Below are 21991 nucleotides of genomic sequence, written 5' to 3'. Positions count from 1 at the left end.
AAGTGGCAAAGAAGTCACGAAGTAGCTTGAAGAGCCAGCAAGCAAGTGAACCAAGTCAACAAGAAGCTGTAGCTAGCGCACAATCAGAGGAGCCACACCTCATATCTACATCAATGCATTAAGAAACTGCATCATCGAGAATCTGGATCCAGGGGGAGCAATGGCGGCCGTGCATGGCTTGTTTGGCAAGCCAGCGCCAATTGTATACCAATTTCTTCATGTGACGGAATCGGCTAGACTCCATGGGGGGAAGAAGAAGGGGAAAGAGATCAGGAGGGTGACAAAGCTGTGGCTTCTGCTGCTACTGGGGCAACTGAAGAAGGAGATATGGCAGGACAATCTAAAAAGAAGGGTAAATGTAAGAGGGAGGAGCAAGCAGCGACGACGAAGAGGCTAATGGTAGAGGCTTATTTGTACTTTCATAGGAGGGGGTTCAAGATGGCATACAATTCTCTAGATTCAAAGTTCAAACGACTGCTATGAGCAAGATTGCAAGAAGCGGATGTGAATTAATGTTGTAGATCTGGAGAAAACGTTACTTTCAAAGTTGGTAGTAGCAGTAGACAACATTGGGGAGACAGGCCATGCTTCCTTGATTGGTAACTTGCAATCCGTGTCGATAGGCAACGATCGACTACACTGCCCCTCGCTATTGATTACACACTTTTCTCAAGCTCTACCCTCTGTTGTTTCTCCGGACTTGATTCGATCAGTTGAATTGGTGTCACAAGCTACGCAACGTTTTGTCCTTACAATTTCTTGACACATTCTTGTGCCACAGATGTAGGGGAGCAAAACTGTACACAGACATGCAACCCGATCATGCTCTAGGCTCCTCCTGCAACGAAGAGACGGCCTTTACCGACCATGCCTTTCCATCTAGCTATCCCCGTACATGATATTCAAGCGGCTAAGACTTTTACGAAATGTAAGACGATTGGTTGGGTTTTTCCAGGTTTAGATGTTCGTGTCGAATTTGCCACATCAAGTTTCTTGCCAACTTGCATTTGTCAGTATATATTTAGAAAATTGACCTCGCTTCTGGAATAGGAAAACAATGCAATTGTCAAACAAGACTTCACTGGCACTCCCTCATGACCGAATTCGATGCAATGATAATGCATGGATCAGGGAGAGGGTCCGGCTCGTAGTAGTTGATCGATGGAATCCTCCTTTAGTTGCCTCGCTCGCTATCTGCCAACTCTTGAACTGGCCCTCAAACTGAACTTGATATTGCATATGGTTTTTTAGAGGCTTGACGATCTGCTAACTAGGGCGCGATGCCTTCCTGGAGGCTTATAAATCCACGATGCAACAGAATGCCTTGGCGGGGAAGGGAGCGACAAGTGATGAAGAGAAGAAGCTAGGAAAGGGAAGAGTGGTGCTTAAGAGTCAAGACCTATAAGGTAATGACTCCAAAATCATGGGCTGAGCAAGATCCTCGAGGACAAAAGGTGTACACCCCTTTGAAATCCCATTCTATTCGAAAAGAATCCAACACAGATTATCCTTGCTTTTTTTCTAGATTATCTTTTTCTTTTGGAAGAACTTTATGCCTTTCAATTCCTTCATTGGGTGGACACAGATATCAAGTGTTCCATCAATCCGAACGCTGCAAACGGATTCAAAGCCTGCAAGTTTCATTGATGGGCTGGTGGAGGGAACTCGAGCTCAAAGCTCAACAAAGAGACGGGAGGAAGGGAACTTGCAATGGACTTACCACGTTCGACTACGATTACGACTATTGACACTCACGTAATATGCCAACACCTTATCCATTCGCGAGACTTATTCTTGACACTAATATTCTTGGCGTTTATATTATTGGTGCTTATATTCTTGACGCACGGGGAAGGGCCCGTTCCCTAAGAGTATAACTCTTTGAGGAAGGAAGCGCGCCGCCTCCCCACCCACAATATGTGTGGTTATAATAATTATATATTATATATTATCATACAAATATTTTGAATTACTGGTCCATTCAAAATTGCTTCTTTTCAATCTGAATTCTTACAACATTCCTCTCTTTTGATACATGTTTTCGATGCAAAGGAGCAAGGACATCCAAGCTAGATGCAAGATCGAATGATATGGACACCTTTATTCATATGATTGTAGTCCATGTGACAATATTGCAATGAGGATCAGTTATGAGCTATTGTGAGTCGCCTTATTCATGTATTTGTTGGGCTTCAACTCCCAAGATGGACAAACAATATGGCCAAGCCTCTCACATCACAGGCTTCTCTATCCCCCCGGCCCCCACTTGGAGCTAACCATACCTTTCTTTTTTTTTTAGCTTATCCATCCCACTCCCACCACCGAGCACATCCCACTGCACATTTACCACCTATCAAGAGATCCACGTCGATCAAAAACTAGCCCTCGCATATGCCGCCCGCTTCTCTACTTTGGTTGTTGACCTCAACGATTATCCCTCTCCTAGAGGATAGAGCTACTCTTGTCACCCGTTCCCTCCACAACAATCCTTCCCACATACCACTGAAGTCCACCCAACTGCCAACCATCAGATCAGTCCCCTGTTGGCACGATGATGAATGTAAGGCCTTGCACAGCCAGCTTAGATTCGAGAACAAGGATCATCTTCTGACCAAGGTTGAGAACAAACGAGAATACCATCGTCTAGTCCGTCAAAAGAATAGGGTACTAAACATCTCGTGTAGAAACAACTCCAAGGATTTTTCGCAAAAGTTTCTCGAGCGGAGGCCCACATTTCCCCTCACAGACCTAACCATCTAGAGCACTTACGTATGCACCATCTACACATCCCCAACCAACCTACACCAAAACTTCCATAATTACCTTGTCGTACCTCCTCCTCGATCTTCACCATAGTTACCTCACCCTACCTCCTCAAACTCTTTACCACTGGTGATATCGAGCACGCTACTCTCAAGTTACACAACGGCCGAACCCAGGATTATGAGGGGCTATGCATTGCACATATGTTTAGTACCCTAGCACCAAGCTTGGCAAAACTATTCAACAAAGTCGTTTGCACCACTTTTCCCCATGCCTGAACACTTAACACCATTGTCCTAATCCATAAGGTAGGATCTGATGAGCCTAAAAAACTATCGGACCATCATGATGGGACATGTTTTGTCCAAGATTTATGCATCAGCACTTGACACTCAAGTTAGTTAGTTGGAAAGTCGTTTGCACCAATTTCCCCCATGCATGAACAGTTAACACCATTGTCCTAATCCATAAGGTAGGATCTGATGAGCCTAAAAAACTATCGAACCATAATGATGGGACATGTTTTGTCCAAGATTTATGCATCAGCACTTGACACTCAAGTTAGCTAGCACTTGACACTCAAGTTAGTTAGTTGGCGGAGTGTTGAGGGATTCAAAGCTATGGGGCAAGCTGATTTCCACATAGATCATGCTACGTTGGACCACCTCTTCACATTGAGAGTTGTCACTGAGAAGTATTGAACATGAAAGCAGACAGTTTATGTTGTTTTGTGGATTTCCACAAAGTCTTTGGCACAACGTCGATTCCAACTGTTCAGGCAACTTCTGGATCCAGGGTACACCCACGAGTCACGACATCATTCGAGCTTTTTCAGACACTGTGTGAGCGGGTATCAAGCAGAGTAAAGACGTCAACTGGGTGGATAAAGGAAATGAGATAAGCTCCTGCAAGTGCAAAGGAGAGCACAGCAGAGCCCAAATAGAGGACGATTGCAAACTTTTTCTACAGTGATCCGAGTCAAGGGCAATAGGGGACAAGATGCAAGAGAGCACGACTGAACAAATCTCACCTCATGTAGACTCTCACATGAAGACCGCACACATCTCCTCTATACTATTTGACATGGCGAGACAGACCACTAGAGTGATGCTAGCACTTGCCTAACAAAACGAGCAACCTCTCGGAGATTACAGAGTGGTCATGCTGAGCACTAGCAACGTCCCATTATATTGATTTCCTTCCTCGACAACGTCAACCATCACTATGATGTTATTATGACTATGTAGCATTTAGTATGGGTGTTGATGCTCTAATAGCTCCACCCTTTCAACTTGTTTTGTATCAGGCTTCTCATAGTCTCATAGACCCCTCAGTCTTCCGAAGACTTTGTTGAACTTTCTTTCTTTCTCTCCATGTGCCATACCCCTCCGTTAAGCTTTCTCACTCTCTATCCATGTGCCATACCCCTCCGTTAAGCTTTCCATACCCCCCGCTCAACTCTCCATTCCAGCCCTCCGAAGGAGAGGGGAAGCCTTTCCCTTCCTTGGGTTGGTTTGATCCCCTCGCGAACTCATGGATTAGTTTCCAGCCAAGATGTAATGTGAGGAGGGAACACACAAAGATCTTTGCTGCCTCAACTCTCACAAGCAGATACTCTTAATCATTCGTAGCTTGAGCCCCTACAAAAGTGCAGTTTGAGAAGACATACAAGAGACAATATGAATGCACGCGCATTTCCAGAAAGCAAGAGCAGATTTTTCACTTCCAGCAGATTAAGGTACTCAAGTCCAATTGCAGCAGTGGAAAAGAAAGTTTAAAAAGGACTAGCAAGCAAGAAGTCATACAGAGGTAATACAAAAACGCAATAGATCTCCTCCCGCCCCACAACCAGCTTGTAATATTCACGAAATTATCAACAGACATATTACGAAGTCAATGAATGAAGGAAGAGATGAAAGTGAAAGTGGACACAAGAAAGTCAGCAACGCCAATCTTCACGAGGAGGACGCAAATACGAAGCAAGTTCCAACAATGCGATGTTGTAAGAATTGGGGGAATGCCAGATGGATTGCATGACAAAGAGTGGGACACACGAGAAGTTCAACAGCCTCATAGAACGAATACCAAACATTAAATAGGACAACAATTACATATGCGGGATCTATTAGAAGAGGTCATATGCTTGTATCTATTCTAGAAACAGGGCAGCAAAGTTAAAGATCCTAAGACAAACTCACAAACTAAATGGCATGAAGATTTGGATATCAGAAGAAAGTTAGAACAAAAAGATCTTCTGTTTACAAAGTAGAGAGAGCTCTTATCTGAGAGTTCAAATCTAAGCACAATGGAGATACTACAAGACATATACAAACTACCGTAGATCTTCTTGGACATCCGCTGCTAGAAGACCACAGCGGATCACACGCACAGACCAGCACTCCATCACAGGTTTCCTGACAATGCAGCCTCATTTACCACCAGGCCCCCCCACCTCGGCCACAGTTCCGCATTTCTCTCATGTATAAGCTTTGATGTGATTTGATATACCTTTGTAAGACTAGAATATGTCCAATCATACAAACTTAGATTTTTTGTTGTTCTAAAGTCCAAAAATCTACACAGAAAAAAAAAGAGAAAACAAAAGAGAAGAAAAAAGAGGTAACAAAAACTTTTTTGAAAAGCAAAAGGAAGACATACTTAGCAAGCAAAGCAACACTTATGTTGTCATCAATGCCCAAGCATAAGAAGCTATACTGGGTTTCTAAAGACCCGCGGATTCTCTTGGGCAAACCCAGTGCTTACTGAAAAACGTCAAATAAACAAAAGAGAAAGAAAACAAGAAAGGAAGAAGAAAGGAAGAAGGTGACTAAGCAAAAATAAACAAGCAAATAGATTTGATGTGATTTGATTATGTTATATTCAGTGGGGTGATGATTCTCGATTAGAGGCTCTACCCTATCAGCTCATTGTATCAGGTTTCTTTCAGTCTCATAGACCTTCGGTCTTTCGAAGACTTTAATAAACTCTCTCTCTCTCTCTCTCTCTCTCTCTCTCTCTCTCTCTCTCCTCTGCTAAATATATAAGGTCCGAAAATTATACCTTCCTTATCTGGCCAAAATTTCACACTGGTGCCCGTACGAGACTTTTCCTCATAAGCAAGCTCCTTGCTAGAGAGTCCACTGACAGGCTTTCCTTTTTCAAAAACTTGACAGTATTCCCTCCCATTTCTCCACACCGTGACCTCCAGCCTCTATTCACAAAGTCAAACTATGAGCATGATATTCACAACCTTTTGGGTGTCGAAATTCTGGAGCAGTCGTGCAAATTTTAGAACATATGATTTCCCATGGCAATCCAAAACAGGCACACTTTCAGAAAGTAATTATGTCCAGAAGCATTTGTCTTTGCAGAGTAGAACATTCAGCCCCGTTTAATCATTAGACCGTACGCAAAGCATAACTACATCTTATAAAGCTCAAAAGCAGATGAAACTTAACCACGTTACCTACAAGTCCTCTGGTTGGTTCAATTCAAACATCAGGGGTCCAAATCACGTGAAGAATCTTCACAAAAGCAGACTTCACTAGCAATAGATTATATTACAAGGAGTGAAAGACTTGCAAATAGCAACTCCAAATCTGACCAACCTCGGAAAGTGCATTGACAACGGATACACCAACGCCATGTAACCCGCCAGACACACTATATCCACTGCTGTCACCTCCGAATTTTCCTCCAGCATGAAGAACCTAAAAAATGATGGCATTATGTGCTGTTAAAGTTGATAAAATGCTTTCTGCACTGACAATTTCTTGAAACGCAGATTCGGGAAGAATCAAACTTGACAGAAGGCTCTACATTCCCACAGATGTTTATGGTAGTTCGCCAGATTACTCTTTTGGCCTAAACTTTGGGGCAAAAATATTACATAATTGCTGGACCACCATAGAGCAATAGCTCATTCTGTTCCCAATTTATCAAAATAGTTACTATTAAACAAGCAATAACATCAAAAACAAGAGCTACTATTAAACTCGTTTGCAAGATTTGACACCGACAAAACTGGGCTATTCAAGAGCTTCACTGAACACTGGAACTTTACCTCCTCAATACTTCTTGCATTTCATATTACAACTGTCTACAGATGTTCTCCAGCTTTCTTATTCAAAAATTCAGGCTGCATCCTAATTTGCTTTTTAATCCTTGTTTCAAGGGACCTACCCAGCTTGCCAAGTAAGTCGTACTTGAATTTCAGCAATCAAACATGGGGAAAATCACCTTCTATCTAATTACTTTTATCGATGACAAAAGGATATCAGATATGTGACACGTAATTCTATATGGCTACCTGAAAATATCTCAGCTATAACTGGGATTACATAATACATGCCATGCCTTTTAAAAATTTATTCCGAGGTACTGAGCTTGTAGAAAGCGCACTGTCCATTACAGGTGGATCTCACTCAGGAAATGAAATATAATGTCGATACATGCCCAGGTGTGTTTCCCAACTTGTCATGAAAACAAAACCATATGCTGTGTGCTTCAATGTATAAAAAAAGCTTCAAACCACAAACTTCACTATGCATAGCATGACGTACATGCTGCAATGATGCAATATAATCTACGGAATCCTGTGACACTTCTTATGTCACCAGCCCCAAAAGCAACTGCACGTTCATGCACCAAAAGATGTCTATTTTAGCATTCACATGTTAATATGTGATCCACACAGTGTATTTGTTCTTTCTCCTGCTCCTAGCTTAACTCCCCTTTCCTCCATTCACCCCGGTTCTCTTCCCTCATCTGGGAACATAGTTTAATCGCCACTCATACGGTATCCTCAGCCTAGCAGTGCAGGCCACATTGGGTGGGTGAAAATCTTGAAATTTTGATGTTGTATCAATGAACGCTGTAAAGATGCCAGACCACTGGGGCAGCACCCTGGCCCATCTCTTGTGCAGTATTAACTAGCCTCCTTGACTCATGGAACACCATCAGTACCTTTAAGGGCTTCACCAATGTGGCACTTCAAGTTGGCCATTTGTGCAGTATCTCCTAACCTCCTTGACTCATCGAAAACCAGTAGTATTGATGCAGCTCGAATCACAAGTTCCATCACAATTCCAAACAGCTGACTATACAGATAGCCTTCTCACACACTGCTCAGACAGGAGATGATGAGAATCTATGCGTGCCAAGTGATGGGCACAAGACCTGCTCCATAAGCTAGGCCTAGCCTTGGCAGGGGAGAAGGCCAACCAGAGGTTGACCTAGCAACAGGAATAGCCAACCACACAGTCACATGCCACGTGACCAACTACCACATATATCAGTAACCATTTGCCACATGACCAATTTCCATGTCAGCAGCCAACTGACATGTGGCGTTTCTGCCACATTTGTATGCTGCCTTGACATGTGGCTGATTGCCACATCACCTGCCACTTGTTGGAGATATCATAGTCAAAGAGTGTGTTAGTGTGTAGTACTAGGTGATCTAGTACTAGTTTATGTGTGTGAGTCTTGTGTGAGTGCCACGTGTCATCATGGGACTTATCCCATATGCACTAGGTGCTAGAGTGCGTGTGAGTAGCCTACATAAGGCTTGTACTTCACGTGTCTTGATACACTAGATGAATGAATGAAAGCCTTTAGTCATGTCTTCATTTGAGCATCTTCCTCACACCTGAACCTTCTCTCTCTCTCAGGATGTTCGTACAGATGACAGGCGGTGTGGGCTCTACTCTCTCAGGATCCTCCATTCCTATCCTCCTGTATGCGGACGATGTGGTTCTCATTTCCTCTACTGCTCAGGGCCTCCAGGCACATATTGAGGCACTCCACAGGTTTTGCCAGGACAGGGGATTGACCGTAAACCTTGGCAAGACCAAGGTTATGGTTTTCAACACCTCTGATCGTATCTACAGCACGGATGAGTTTTGCTTCACTTATGACGGACAGCCCATTGAGCTTGTTAGAGAGTACACTTATTTGGGGGCAGTTTTCAGGGGACCGATCTTTACCATGACATATGCAGCACGAGATAGGATTAGTAAAGGGTATGCTTCGTTGGCTCATCTTGAGCGTCAGTGTTTTCAGTCCCACTTTCAGCATCCCGATACAAAATCCCTGCTATTTGACACATTGGTGAGACTTGCTGCGATGTATGCAGCTCCTTTCTGGGCAGGAGACCTTGGCGCTGCAGATTGGAGACGAGTAGAGAGGTTACAGATCATCATGTTCTCTCGGCTCATTAGGGCCAAGGCTACAGTTCCGCACGAGATCATGCTAGCAGAGTTTGGAGCTACTCCCCTTGCATTGGATGCAGCGTTTCAGTCGGTCATGTATTTGCACAGGGTTAGGGAGTTTGGAGACTCAGCAGCAGGCAGAGCTCGGTTGCCATGGTTAGCACTTGCATCTTCTATGGAGTTGGCACGATCTGGGGCCCGATACTGCTGGTACTTCAGACTCACTAGGTGGCTCACATCTCTTGGACTAGACATGGATAGACTGCCTCCCTTCCGATACAGCATAGATGCCCCTCATCTCGAGTTGACTCGCCACGAGCTTAGTCAGGTCACGAGAGCAGACTTGCTGCAGCTTCATACGTACCGCACTTGGATTTATCCCACGCAGCTTCCGACGAAGATGGCCACATATCGTGACCACTTCCTTCGGATCTCAGAGGATGGATTTGTCATTCCACCAGGCTACACAGGTATCCACATGTCCCACTCACTGAGGATTGCCCTTGGCCAGCTTAGAGTCTCTTCGCATCAGCTCGAGATAGAGGCTGGTAGGATGCGACGCATGGAGGATGGACGGCGTCCAGGCCGAGAGACCAGGATCTGCCCTTGTTGCACCATGGGAGAGGTGGAGTCAGAGGAGCACTTCATTTGCAGATGCCCGCTATATTATGAGATCAGAGGGAGATTCCACTGTCTCTTCACGGATGGCTTTGGACCTCTCTCACGAGTGATGGATTATGAGGATCAGCATTGCCTAGCTCTTTATGTCAGGGAGGCCACTATGCTTCGACGACACTACCTCAGAGACCATCAGCACAGACCGGAGCGTGATAGAGCCCAGCCCGATAGAGCTCAGACACACGCTATACCAGATGACAGGTATCAGGAGGAGCACGAGGAGGTCAGAGCTCACACAGGACACATGCCTCCACCCTGTGGATGTACATATGAGATGGTTTGTAGACGCCGCAGGATCTTGTTACATAGGGGACGTACTCGCCGCTTCATCTCCAGACGATCCAGGATGATGGCAGCTTTTCGGAGGAGACTTACTCATGGAGATCTCGCCCTACCAGCCGCTCACCTCACTTTTGCTCAGATTTGTACTCTCATAGCAGGAGGCAGAGTCGATGGACAGGATTTCCAGTATTATTTTGGTTCTCAGACTCCGTGATACATGGACTTGTATCTTTGCATTGACATATTGTACTCATCCCCCCATTTTGCACCCAGGGGCGGTTTCCTTGCATCTAGCTTACTTTGTATTTAGGCTCGGATTTGACATTATGTCCTTTCACTTGCATTGTATTGCGTAGCACTTAGATGATATTCGACGATGCCTCTTCTTTGTGGCACGTTGATTTTGTGCTATCTTGTACGCAGAGTTCTTGATGTCCCATGGGCCCATTTTGGCCTTTAGTGGACAATAATACACTTTCTTTCTTTCTTTCTTTCTCTCTCTCTCTCTCTCTCTCTCTCTCTCTCTCCACCATGTTTCTAACATGGTATCAGAGCCACCTTCCATAGCTGCCCCGTCAGCCCTTTTGCATTCGTTTCTGACCTTTCAGCCAGCCGCCTCTATTCAAGCTCTTGTGGAGCACTAGGCGACCTATTCCCTGCTGGTGGAGTTACCTGCAACGTGTGAAGGTTTTCGATGCCAAAACTGCCTTTTATTGCTGCTGCTGTGAAGTCGGCCACCTGACAGCATTCTTTCCAATATTTCGAGGTTTTTGAAGGTTTTTTCAACCTGTTTTGAGGCTGTTGTTGCATTTTCGAGCTGTTTTGAGAGTACTGCTGCAGGACCACCTACAACAGCAGCATTTGGAGCTGTTCCTGGCTTCCAACTCATCTACAACAGCCATTTTTCATTGTGGTCTACTACAAAATTCTAGGGAGCCGCCCTTCACTTCAGAGAACTACTGTTGCGCTTTGGTACACCTACACACCTGCTACAGCATCTCGGTGTACCTTGGAGCTGCCTTGCTGAGCTGCTTCACAAATTTCGAGACCTATTTTTGTACCTACAGTCACCTATATCTGCCCACTTGCACACGTGGAGGCTGCTATTGCGTTTTGGAGTCCTAGACCAGCCGCCATACTTGCTGGTTCTTCAGCTAGTGCTGCAAGTTTGTTCCCTCAATTTGCACACATGGAGCCTCGCCCTCGTGGTGAAGATCGATCCGCACAAGTCTCAGCTTGGCATGAGAAGAATGACAAGGCACTGCTTATTGGTGTGAGGTTGGCTAACAAACTACTTCATCATCTTGACCTCACTACTTCAGCCAAGGCGACACTGGACAAGCTCAAGAATATATACGCCACATCTATTGGACCTAAGGAGCAAGCTCTATCTACTATATTACATGATTTATCCCTCTCTGACGTGATAGATGATGATCAGTGATGCTATGTGTTTGTGTTGAGTCACATCAAGGTTCTCAGCCTTGAGTTGTCCCTCTAAATTGAATGTATTTGGAGTCAATAAGTGGTCCTCTGCCTTGGGTTGTCCCCCAAAAATGATTGTGTTGTGTTTTACTTTGGTTGATGGTATCGACCACCCAATTCAAAGTAAGGGGGGATGTCGAGTGATGGTTTGCCCTTGCCGGTCGCAAGCTGACTGAGAAGTCACTATCACACGGGAGGTGTTGGATAGTTGGACTTGCTCTTTGCAGTATTGCGGTGGAGGGAGGATCGGTCTACTCTTTGCGTGTTGGGTCTCCCACTCTTTGCTATGAAGGGGGTGTTGGAGATATCATGGTCAAAGAGTATGTTAGTGTGTAGTGCTAGGTGATCTAGTACTAGTTTATGTGTGTGAGTCTTGTGTGAGTGCCAAGTGTCATCATGGGACTTATCCCATATGCACTAGGTGCTAGAGTGTGTGTGAGTAGCCTACATAAGGCTTGTACTTCACTAGTCTTGATACACTAGATGAATGAATGACATTTCCTCACACCCTAACCTTCTCTCTCTCTCTCTCTCTCTCTCTCTCTCTCTCTCTCTCTCCATCATTCACCTACCACTTGTTGCAAGGCTGATTGCCAGCTCATTTGCTGACTGCTGTCCACATATCAGCCTCGCTATCTAACTGATATAGGGATGAAACATGATGCCTATAGCATCCATCCACCACCTATGCTCAGGGCCTCTCCTCATCTGACAGCCTTCATGTGAGCATCTACGCTGGGTGGATGTCCAAAGGGTGGAGCAATGATTTCCAACGCCCCCCTTCAATCTCAAAGTCTCAACTTTTGTCCCAAGAAGCTTCAAAAGATTATCATGTGTTCTAGGACAGAGTGCCTTTGTACAAGTACCTACAGCGTTCTCCCTTGTGTGATACTAAAGGAAGCTTGCATCTTTGGAGATGATCTTTTCTCAAACAAAATGATACTACTCTTCAATGTGATGTCTCCATGCGTGTAATACAAGATCCTTTGCAAAAATACGGCATTGATTGTCGATATTTAGGATGGATACCTCATCCTGTCCAAAATCCATATCATGCAAGATCCTTGTATGTTGCAATAAGCAGCCCTATTCATGAGTGTGCAATTGCAGCCTGGTCCTTGCTTACCGGCAGGGATGAGTCTTTTAATCTCTCTAGGATACTTTTGTGTGAAATTAATATATCACTTTCAACCTCCATGTCAAGGAAATAATGCAGTAGTCCAAGTTCCACCATCTCAAACTACTTTATAAAGAGCATTTCTTTGTCTTTCATCTTTTCTTCACGATCATCTATTAAGATTAGATTATCAACATACAAAATAAAGTAAAATTAGAGTGCCTTGCAAAACTGTCGACTATTGCAAGAATCATTCTAATGGAGGCCATTCTTGCAATCGAAGCAACTAGTTAAATCCTTCCACCTGGTATAAATTTGGCTACAAGCTTAGCCTTGCACTTATCAAGATAGCGTTCGGACTTGTAATCTATCTCAAAGGCCCATTTGGTTTCAATGATTTTCATCTTTCTCGGTTTGGTCATTATGTGCCAAGTATCATTACAGAGAATGGAGTGAAGCTCTAATTTCATGGCCTCCCTCACCCTCCGCTTCATCAAATGCCTTCGGCTCTTGAATATCAATCAGGTGTTCTTCCTAAGATAAGCTGAAATAAAAGTTATCTTCCAATCTGAAAGACACCTCCAAAGTCTGTATGTACCATCAAAAAATTCTCTGATGTTTCTGCTGAAATTGCTCCTGAAAATGCGGTGCCATTAGTTCATTGATTCACCCTTGGGGGTCACTATGATAGGCTATGGTGACATTATTCACTTGAGGCCTCCTAGAAAGGGCATCCGCCACTCTATTCTGTGCTCCTGGGGTACTAAGGATCTGAAAATGGAACACGGACAGAAAGTTTACCATTTCATGTGCTTCTCTGAAAGTTTAGTTTGAGTCAGGAAATACCTAAGAGAGCATGAATCACAACCAACATCTCTTTCTCATATATTGCCATATGTCTCTCAGCATCACATAATCCCCTGCTTTCATAAGCGACCACATGCCCGTTCTGATGAAGAGCAGCTCCAACACACTCTCTACAAGCATATAAAAGGGCTGATATAAATTAGAAACAATAAGAATCGGCTATGTGGTTAGCTTCTCCTTGAGAGTGGAAAAAGCTATCTTTTGTTGCTCTCCCCATCTGAAAACTGCAAACTTTTTTGGGATTTCCCAAAGTCCGGTTTCAACCAGACCTCCAAGTCGATGCAATACGACCAGGGTTAGGGCCTGGCCAGCCACCCTTGAGGCTAGGGCATACAACACCCCAACAGCCTTGGAAAAGGCCTCTAAACATAGTTTATCCTCACCTGAATAAGGGCGGGCACACCAACAAAAGAGCCCTCACTCACTATGAGATGCATATAACTCCAACAAAAGCATGTGCTTTCTAAAAGTAAGGCCTGTTATTCTTGCCTAAAATAGATGCTTTTCTCTAGAAAGTCAATCTTTCTCCAAATTCTTCAGCTTTACCCAAAAGCATTGTAATGAAGGGGAAAAAGGGGTCAAGTTAGAGGTCCTTTAGGTGGAAAATGTGGAGGGACTATATAAGTCTCCATCCACCCCCTACTATGTACTTTTGGATGTGACATCTAATCCTATCTACTCTCCCTTCCTCCTTCCGGCCTACGCTCACTCACTCTCTCTCTCTTCCCTACTCCCTCTCAATCTCTCCCTCTCTTTCCTACCTCATTCTCTCTCTTACACCTTCTCCTCCGTTCTTCCCCTACCTCTCTCCCCTTCTACTAGTCTATCCCCCTTTCTACAAATCTGCCCCTACCCCCTTTTCTACATTGGTATCAGAGCCCGACTCTAGCACCTTTGCTTGCTTGTCTGTTTATCTTCACTCAAATCCAAAGAGCTGCTACACCAACGCTAACATCAGATTGCAAGAAGCAGAAGCTATGCCAGAGCCTCAACTCAGCACTCAACTGAAATATCCTACCCGGACACAACGAATCAAATCAAAACGACCAGAGTTCCCAACTCGAAGCATCAGTCTGTCACCCGTGGTCGTTGGGAAGCAATTGGCTGAAATCGTTGGAGCAAGACATCGACCAGACCTCCATCCCTCTCAGTTCGCCCATGGTCGTTGGGACATACGCCGAGCCCGCACTGCTCTAACACCCGCTCACACCATCATATATTCACGACGGCCAAGAGTCCGTTGATTTCGGCCCTACCCTGCCCGTCATCGTCATCACTCCAATCCCATGCGCTGCCCCGTCGCCTCTTCTGCTCCCATGAACCGTCGCCGCACCACCGATGCTCGCCTTTATGCTGCCTTTCTTTTTTCTTCCCTACCTTAGACCTTAGTCTAAGGTCCTAACTAGGGTTAGTCCATTAGGTCAGGTTTGTTTAGGAGGTCTGGTTAGCTGGTTAGGTTTAGCCAGTTGGGTCGATTAGGTAATTGGGGTTTAGTTAGAGGATTAGGTTAGTGGTTAAGGAAACCCGGGTTGAGTTAAGTTTTACTAGGGTTTAGTTATACTAATCAAATGGTCTTAGTGGTCCTAACTGCCTTACTAGTCTTTAGGTTAGAAGTCCTAAGTGTCCTAGGCAACTTAGGGAACCCCCCCCCCTCAACCAGAAAAAAAAAAAAGAGGCAAAAACTCAGAAATTTCCAGCCTCTTTAAGGGAAATTCCACAGCCTTATTTTGGCTTATTCAAACCCCGTTTCAAAGCTTCTTCGACCACCTTTCTTCCAAGCCTCTCCATCGACTTTTTCATGTTTCCACACACTATCTTAGGTGCTCATTACAGTAGGGATTTGCTATCCATTTCTCTTTGTCTACATTCGAGCTTATCTCTCCAGGGCCACTCACCATGCCACCGAAGCGTGCCCCTCCTGATATATTGCATGACAGTGATGAGGCTGCTCAATATGAGCAACTACCTACCAGAGTGGTTGCATCCACTAGTGGTGCAGAGGTTCCTTCCACTCAGCCTCTCTCTCCTACATCCCGAGAAGCACAGGCAACGCAAACGCAATTTCTGGATGCTCTTTCCTCTATGCTCCAGGGTGCTTTCTACCAAATAGGACAGGAGTTCAGCCAACAACTTACCACAACCATGGCTATGGACGATACCGCTCTTGCTCAGATGGGACAGCAGATTGATCAGCAGATCACATCTGCCATTGCTATGCAAAAAAAGGGTAAGCAGCCCGTGCCCCAGCAAGGGGACCATTCAAGCAATTCAAGATGTTTTGTCTGCTCCACGCAGGGATTTTATAGCAGATGCCCATCCTGCCTATGAGCATCAGTCTTCTGGACCATTGCATGTACCCCAATATGGGGATTATATGGACTTAGATGATGCATTTTCTATGCCACAGAGCACCCTCTTGCAGGATGTCAGGCCATCTTTTGGCTCTCAACTTTATGCATCTATGCAGGCTGAGCCGTCTCTTTTGGACCGACCCATTGGTGTGCATCCGGCTAGTGCTCCTTTCACCGCACCAGCGAGTATGCCTAGTGCTAGCTTGGGTTTATATGGCATTCCACACCCCTGGGAGAGAGGTCAGTCCTCTTCTCATCCCTTTGGTATGCCATCATTTCGGAGAGATGCATTTGGCAAAGAGACCCAGCCCGAGGTTCATGCACCTATCACTCCGCCAGCGAGCACATATAGCCAGACGCAACCAGTGCATTAGATGGCAATAGCTACTACGCAACATGGGGTTGGTGGTGGGCAGCAAGCCACTTTTGATGGCATGTTGGCACATTCTTTGCGTTCATATAAGGCCCTACCTGAGGCCATCAAACTTGAGATGCCCTTCTCCAATTATGTGAACCTCAAGCGTGATGATGCCCGCACTTTTGGAGGTTACACACACAAGAATTATGCAGCCAAGGATATCAAGGGCAAACTCACAGTGCATAAGTTTAAAGGGGACACTCACACTCCCAATGAGTTGGAGGAGTGGCTCACGAAGCTGGAAGACTATTTTTGCTTCCGCCCTAAGTCTGAGGAGAAGCGCATCATTTTTGCACGTATGCATATGCAGGACTATGTCCACACATGGTGGTGATACATGAGGGATTCGCCTCAAAGACCAACCACTTGGAGGGGTTTCAAAGAATTGATGGTCACTACATTTGTATCCCCACTTGTCTTGGATCAATACTTGGCTGAATTTTATGCCTTGTCATAGACCGGTTCGGTCTAAGAGTACTTGAAACACTTTTCGAGGCTCTCCTTGTTTGTGCAGGACGTATTTGAAAAGGGAAAGCTGCTGCATTTCATCCATGGCTTAAGTCCTCCTCTCGCTGCAGATGTGAAGGCACATAACCCTCAAACAATTCAGCGTGCAGCCCAATTGGCAAAGGTATTTGAGCCCAAATATGCCAGCAAATATAAGATGACAGCGGGCAGCGCAAATGGGAATGCAAATGAGGTTGAGAAGAAGCCTAAGGTGAATGATTGGAATGAAAGAAAATCAGCAGCAACACCATTTCCAAGGTTTCCCACAATTACAAGCAACAAGATGCCATATGCTAAGCCATATAGGTCATTGGATGCTAAGCCAAGAGCTACGCCAAGTGTTGGACTTGAAAAATCAGAATTTAAACAACACACCAGGGCTATTATGGACAGCAGAAAGAGGGCAAAATTATGCTTAAGTGTGGTGAGAAGTGCACTCTTGAGCATCGGGAAGTTTGCAAAATGTGTAACTGGTGTAAACTTTGGCTTCCCTTTATAAGGCTTTAATGGACCCCTCAGCTTTTGAAACTGGAGCTGTTTTTGACCTGGAACCTGTGGGACCACATTCTTTTTCATGGTGTCCCCATCCTTGCCTTTTAATGCAGCCATCGTCTGTAGCAAATCTTCCTTAGTTGCTTCGACCACCAAGGTTGATGCATCAAATCTCGCAGCTTTGTCTTGCATTCAATGCTTACTTGGGTATGAAAACGTGGATGCAGACCAGCCTTGTACTTTCAAAACTGGGACTTTTTTGAAATTCCCTTGATTGGAGTGATCTGGAGATAAGCTAAAAGCACTTCTAATTATAAGTCTCGCTTGTATCTCTGTCTGTCGTGGACAAACTTTCCTAAGCTATATGGACATCGTCATAAAAGTTCTTTAGCAAGAATTGCTCGAAAAACTGCTTCTTGAAGCTTTTGCACTTCTTGGGTGCTTCATAGAAGAGCTCCTCACCATGCACCGGCACTGTTTATGAGGTGAAGACTAATGTTTCATGATAGTGACCTATCCTGAAATCTATATTGAACTATTGGATGAAGTTCAAAGCTTTCTCACTTAACCCATAGTTTCCATCAAAAGTGGTAACTTGACGGTCTTGCCTCTTCCTTTAAAGTCTCTTCTTCTCGATTGGGGTTTCCTGCCTTTGCGTCCCTCGTCTCTGGATGTAGAAAAAGAGGAGGAGGAAGAAGAAGAAGAAGAGCTAGAAGAGGACGGGCTAGAGCTAGGGATCCCCGTCGGTGCTTTCTGCTCCGTTGTGGGACTCTAGACTCCTTCCTCTTTTCTTCGAATCTGAATATCTTTGAACTGAAGGGAAACTTCTAGAACACATTCCAAAAACATGGCGTTGCCTAGGGATTCTTTGGAAGCAAGAGGAGACTTATGAGCCATTTCTTCTCTGTGAGGAGAAGAAATCATCTCCTCAAACAAGTGGCGAAAACGAAGCATCTACTTTAAGGACTAGTACTCCTTGATTCTTTCCTTCATGAATTCATCATTGAGATCTTCATCAAGTCCAATAGGACATCAAGTCGTCTAGCTGAACTGCCTTGTTCTGAAACCATGATGTGGGAGATAAAAAATTGGACCAAACCGAATCAAGCTTGGTTGAGCCTAACACAACCAACTGCAAAACCCCCCTCCTTTCAAGGAGGTAAATGCATATGGGTGAAGACACAAGCCCACCCAATGCGCGATGAATTAAGGGTGGGAGTGGCTTTTGGTTGTATGATTCAACCAATAGTCTGGGGTTGTATGATTCAACCACAAGTCCAGGGTTGGGCTAAATAAAGTAGAAAATTATAGAATATGACAGCCCGAACTGAATTGCGATGAGCTTGGGTTCTCTTGCTCCAAATCTTGAAGTCGGCAAACTCTCCTGCGGACTGAAAATTCGCTGATCCTTTGAAATCGCTGCTGTCCTTGCTTAAACGGAGGACTCTTTGGATTGTTGCCACCAAGGAAGTTGGCCAAACCGTGCTCTGATACACTGAAACCGGCTCCAAGGGCTCCCAAAACACCCTGCAAGCAATTCGCTGCCAATAGGGCAAATTGCAGCAGACAGTGGAGCACCTGGATCAATTCGCAGCAGCAGAATCGGGGCCTTCTGGGGCAATTCGCAGCAAGGTTTTGGCTCCATGGATCAGTTCGCAGCAGACCTGGAGCACCTAGGAGGGCTGAAAACCCTAGATAGCTTTGCCCTTTGACGGTTGAACACAAATCACAGCAGGCTCTCTCTCTTTCTGGGCACTTGCACGTGTAAAGGGGTAAGGATTCAGAAGCTGGAATAAATCGCACAGCAATCTAGGAGGTGTCGGGGGGCAGTAGACGAAATCCGCAGCAATAGAAGAAGATTGGAGTGAGAGAAGAAGACCATACGCCTAGCCGGCTCCATCCTAACTGGGAATTCTCACACTTATATAGGCATAGGATGTCTTAAGATTAGCCTCAAGGTAAGTGAAATTTAAACAGAGAGACTTTGTAGATTTGACATTGCACCATGCGCTAACACAAAATGTCTGAAAAGAGTAGATCAACAATAAGTTGGTGTATGGGTAGTATGGCCCCAACAGGATCATCCGAAAAGTTGTGGACCTGCATCACTTGGAGCTGCCACCCCTTTCTAGGATCCACAACATATACAATATGTCTTTGCTCCATATGGTGAACATAATGTATGTACTGCTACTTAAGAGTGAGATTTCACACTTGTGGAGCCAGAGCAGCACACGAGAGTAATTCCAGTTAAATACAATATTTTGCTTACTTCCAGTTAAATACAATATTTCCATTGCTATAGGACTCCTCATTCGACAACCTTTAATTGTACATTTTGAGGACAAAATCAACAAGGAAGTTAGGCTAATTTTGCATGGGTTAGGCCTAATGGCACTAGGGGATGCCTAAGGTTAGAGTGCTGAAAATATGAAACAGGTGTTAGATAAATGATCTCCATTGTCTTCATTTTGACGCCACTGTACACCACTAATCATCCTCTTCCGAACCCCTATGCCTCACGCCACTCACCCTACATTCAGTGCTTGCTCAACATGATGTACACCTCACCTACTTCTCTCCCCATGCTTCCCTTGCTCCTTTTTCCACAATATTGTATCAACAATAACACAAGATACAACAAATTTAGCTTTAAGCGTCACCAATCAACCACAACTGATAACAATACATGTTTCAAGAAGATTTAAATTTTACAAAACTCCATATTATAGACCTGGTTGGGCTGCTACAGGGTTGGTTTCAAAGCCTAGTTGGCTCAGGTCAATTGGCCCTGTCTCAGCCCATCTACATCTATAAATATGGGGCATAGGCACACTCCCATCGATCCCACTGAGGCCTAATTCTAGGCAACACGGGAAGAGGAAAGAGAACAGATTCCTGCATGCAGGGCAAGGGCCTAGGCCCTATTTATAGGCCCGGCAAGACGCTGAAGGCAGGTTGGCAGATGCACAGAGAGTCGGGTCTGTTACAGACCTGGTTCACCTGCTACAGGGTCAGTTTCATACACTGCTTGGCTCAGTTCAGCCAGCCCTGTCCAGGGAGTATGCAGCCATTCCAGCCCTACAAATAGGTGGCATAGGCACACTCCATCTATCCCACTTAAGCCTGATTCTAGGTAATGCAAGAAAAGGAGTGACAGCATCTTAGCTCCCTACGGTTCTCAGCGTTTCAGTCGCTTCTGACTGTTGTTTCCCTTGGATGAATATATTTTGAGCTAAGCTTCTCTATCTTCTGGTACAGATATATGAGTGTGTGGGTTTAGTGCATGTAACCAACATTGGGCCATTACTTTCATATCGCCCATTATAAACCATAATGAGCATATTATTCCCCATCAATTTAGTAAATGAATTACATCAGAGCATGATCTGTACACAAAAGCTCAAAATATAGAAACCATGTTTGCAAAAGTGAGGGAATTGTTGATTATTAATAGCCGCCGTGAAAGCAATATTGTCATTATTATCTCACCACTATTCTATTTTTATTGCTACCACTTGGCAGAAACTAGGCCAAATCCTGACAAGGACTATTTTGGCAAAGGAACCAATACCCATATGCAAAACTTTAAGCTTTAATACTGTAGACCAGAAGTAGAATACTATTTTGTCAATAATTACTTTCAATTTTACAAATATAAGCAAAGCTATAAAATTCAAAGGCAAGAATTGACAGAGACACATCTTAAAGATCAGAGTCACATACCGTCAGGACTGTTTCGAGGGCAGACTTCTTTGTCACAGGATGCACATCAGTTGGGATCTGCAAAAAATTGAAGAGTGAAGTATGATCACCATCCAGCTCACATGTTAAAAGCCAAGTTCTACCGAAAGGCAAAAAGCCTATCCACAAAAAAAGTTCTCGCAGTTCTTTGGGTTGGACCAAAAAAATGAAAAAAGTTCTTGGAGTTCTTGGGTTGGACAAATAAGGACATATTGGGAAGACAAACAAAGCATGTTTAATTGCAAGTTCAGCTCCTGGTTTTGAAAGTATAAACAGAGTGCTCATCAGGAAAGCAACTTCTTTTCTGATTTTTAATATTCTACAACCTTGATCCTAGAGCGAAGCTCCTCTCGGAAATTGTGATGAACTTCAGAGTCTTGGAAGGATACGTAGTCGAGGAGATCCATGTGGGGCAGCCAAGAGCTCTATCTACACAAGAGTCTATGACAAAGTTTATGGGATGGAGCCGGACGATAGACGGGTACAAGATCTAGGCAGTCTCTGGGTATAGTTTTATCCCCAACCAATATTTATCCAACCTCCACCAGAGGCACCTGAGTTCGATCATTGGAGGAGCCAAGTTGGCTCCTCTGCATTGCTACTACGATGTCAAATTCTCTCTCACCAGCCTACTCCAGATCTCATACACACACCTCGCCCCACCACTTGCACGTTGTTCACCAGAGGGGGAGTCAAGCACATGACATTGAAACTGCACAATGGCCGAGCTAAGGACCACGAGGAGCTATGCACTGAGTTTATTGCATATGGGATCGACATGTTAGCCCCGATCCTAGCAAAGCTATTCAATGACGCTGTTTGCCTTGGCTTCTCCCGTACTTGGACACTCAACACCATCACCCCCATCCACAAGGCAAGGGATCCCATGGACCCGAGTAACTACAGGACTATCATGATTGGACATGTGATGTCCAAGATCTATGCAGCAGTATTGGATGCATCAGTCAACCTGTCCGCATAGATGAGAGGGCTCAAAGCAGAGGGTCAGGCTGGTTTCAGGCAAGACCATGGGACTATGGATCATATACTCACACTCAGGAGTGTCATAGAGGAG

The 21991-nt window shown here is 44.7% G+C and overlaps 1 protein-coding gene across 1 annotated transcript in view; it reads right to left on the bottom strand.

Moving 5' to 3' along the window:
* Positions 1 to 21991, bottom strand: part of LOC147885365 (DNA gyrase subunit B, chloroplastic/mitochondrial-like) — a 245489-nt gene that overhangs the window by 203455 nt on the left and 20043 nt on the right. The window contains exons 5-7 of the mRNA XM_087396279.1: positions 20899 to 20955; positions 6372 to 6473; positions 5824 to 5974 (exon numbers count right to left, since the gene is read on the bottom strand). Coding sequence (XP_087252405.1) covers positions 5824 to 5974; positions 6372 to 6473; positions 20899 to 20955 — 310 coding nt within the window. The remainder of the gene's footprint in view (positions 1 to 5823; positions 5975 to 6371; positions 6474 to 20898; positions 20956 to 21991) is intronic.

This window comes from Dipteris shenzhenensis, chromosome 25 (genome assembly GCF_047967505.1).
Source record: "Dipteris shenzhenensis isolate YYH24624 ecotype China chromosome 25, Dip_SZ_1.0, whole genome shotgun sequence".
Lineage (NCBI taxonomy): Eukaryota > Viridiplantae > Streptophyta > Polypodiopsida > Gleicheniales > Dipteridaceae > Dipteris > Dipteris shenzhenensis.
Note: the sequence above shows the minus strand (reverse complement) of the source record. Positions and strands in the feature narration are given on the sequence as shown.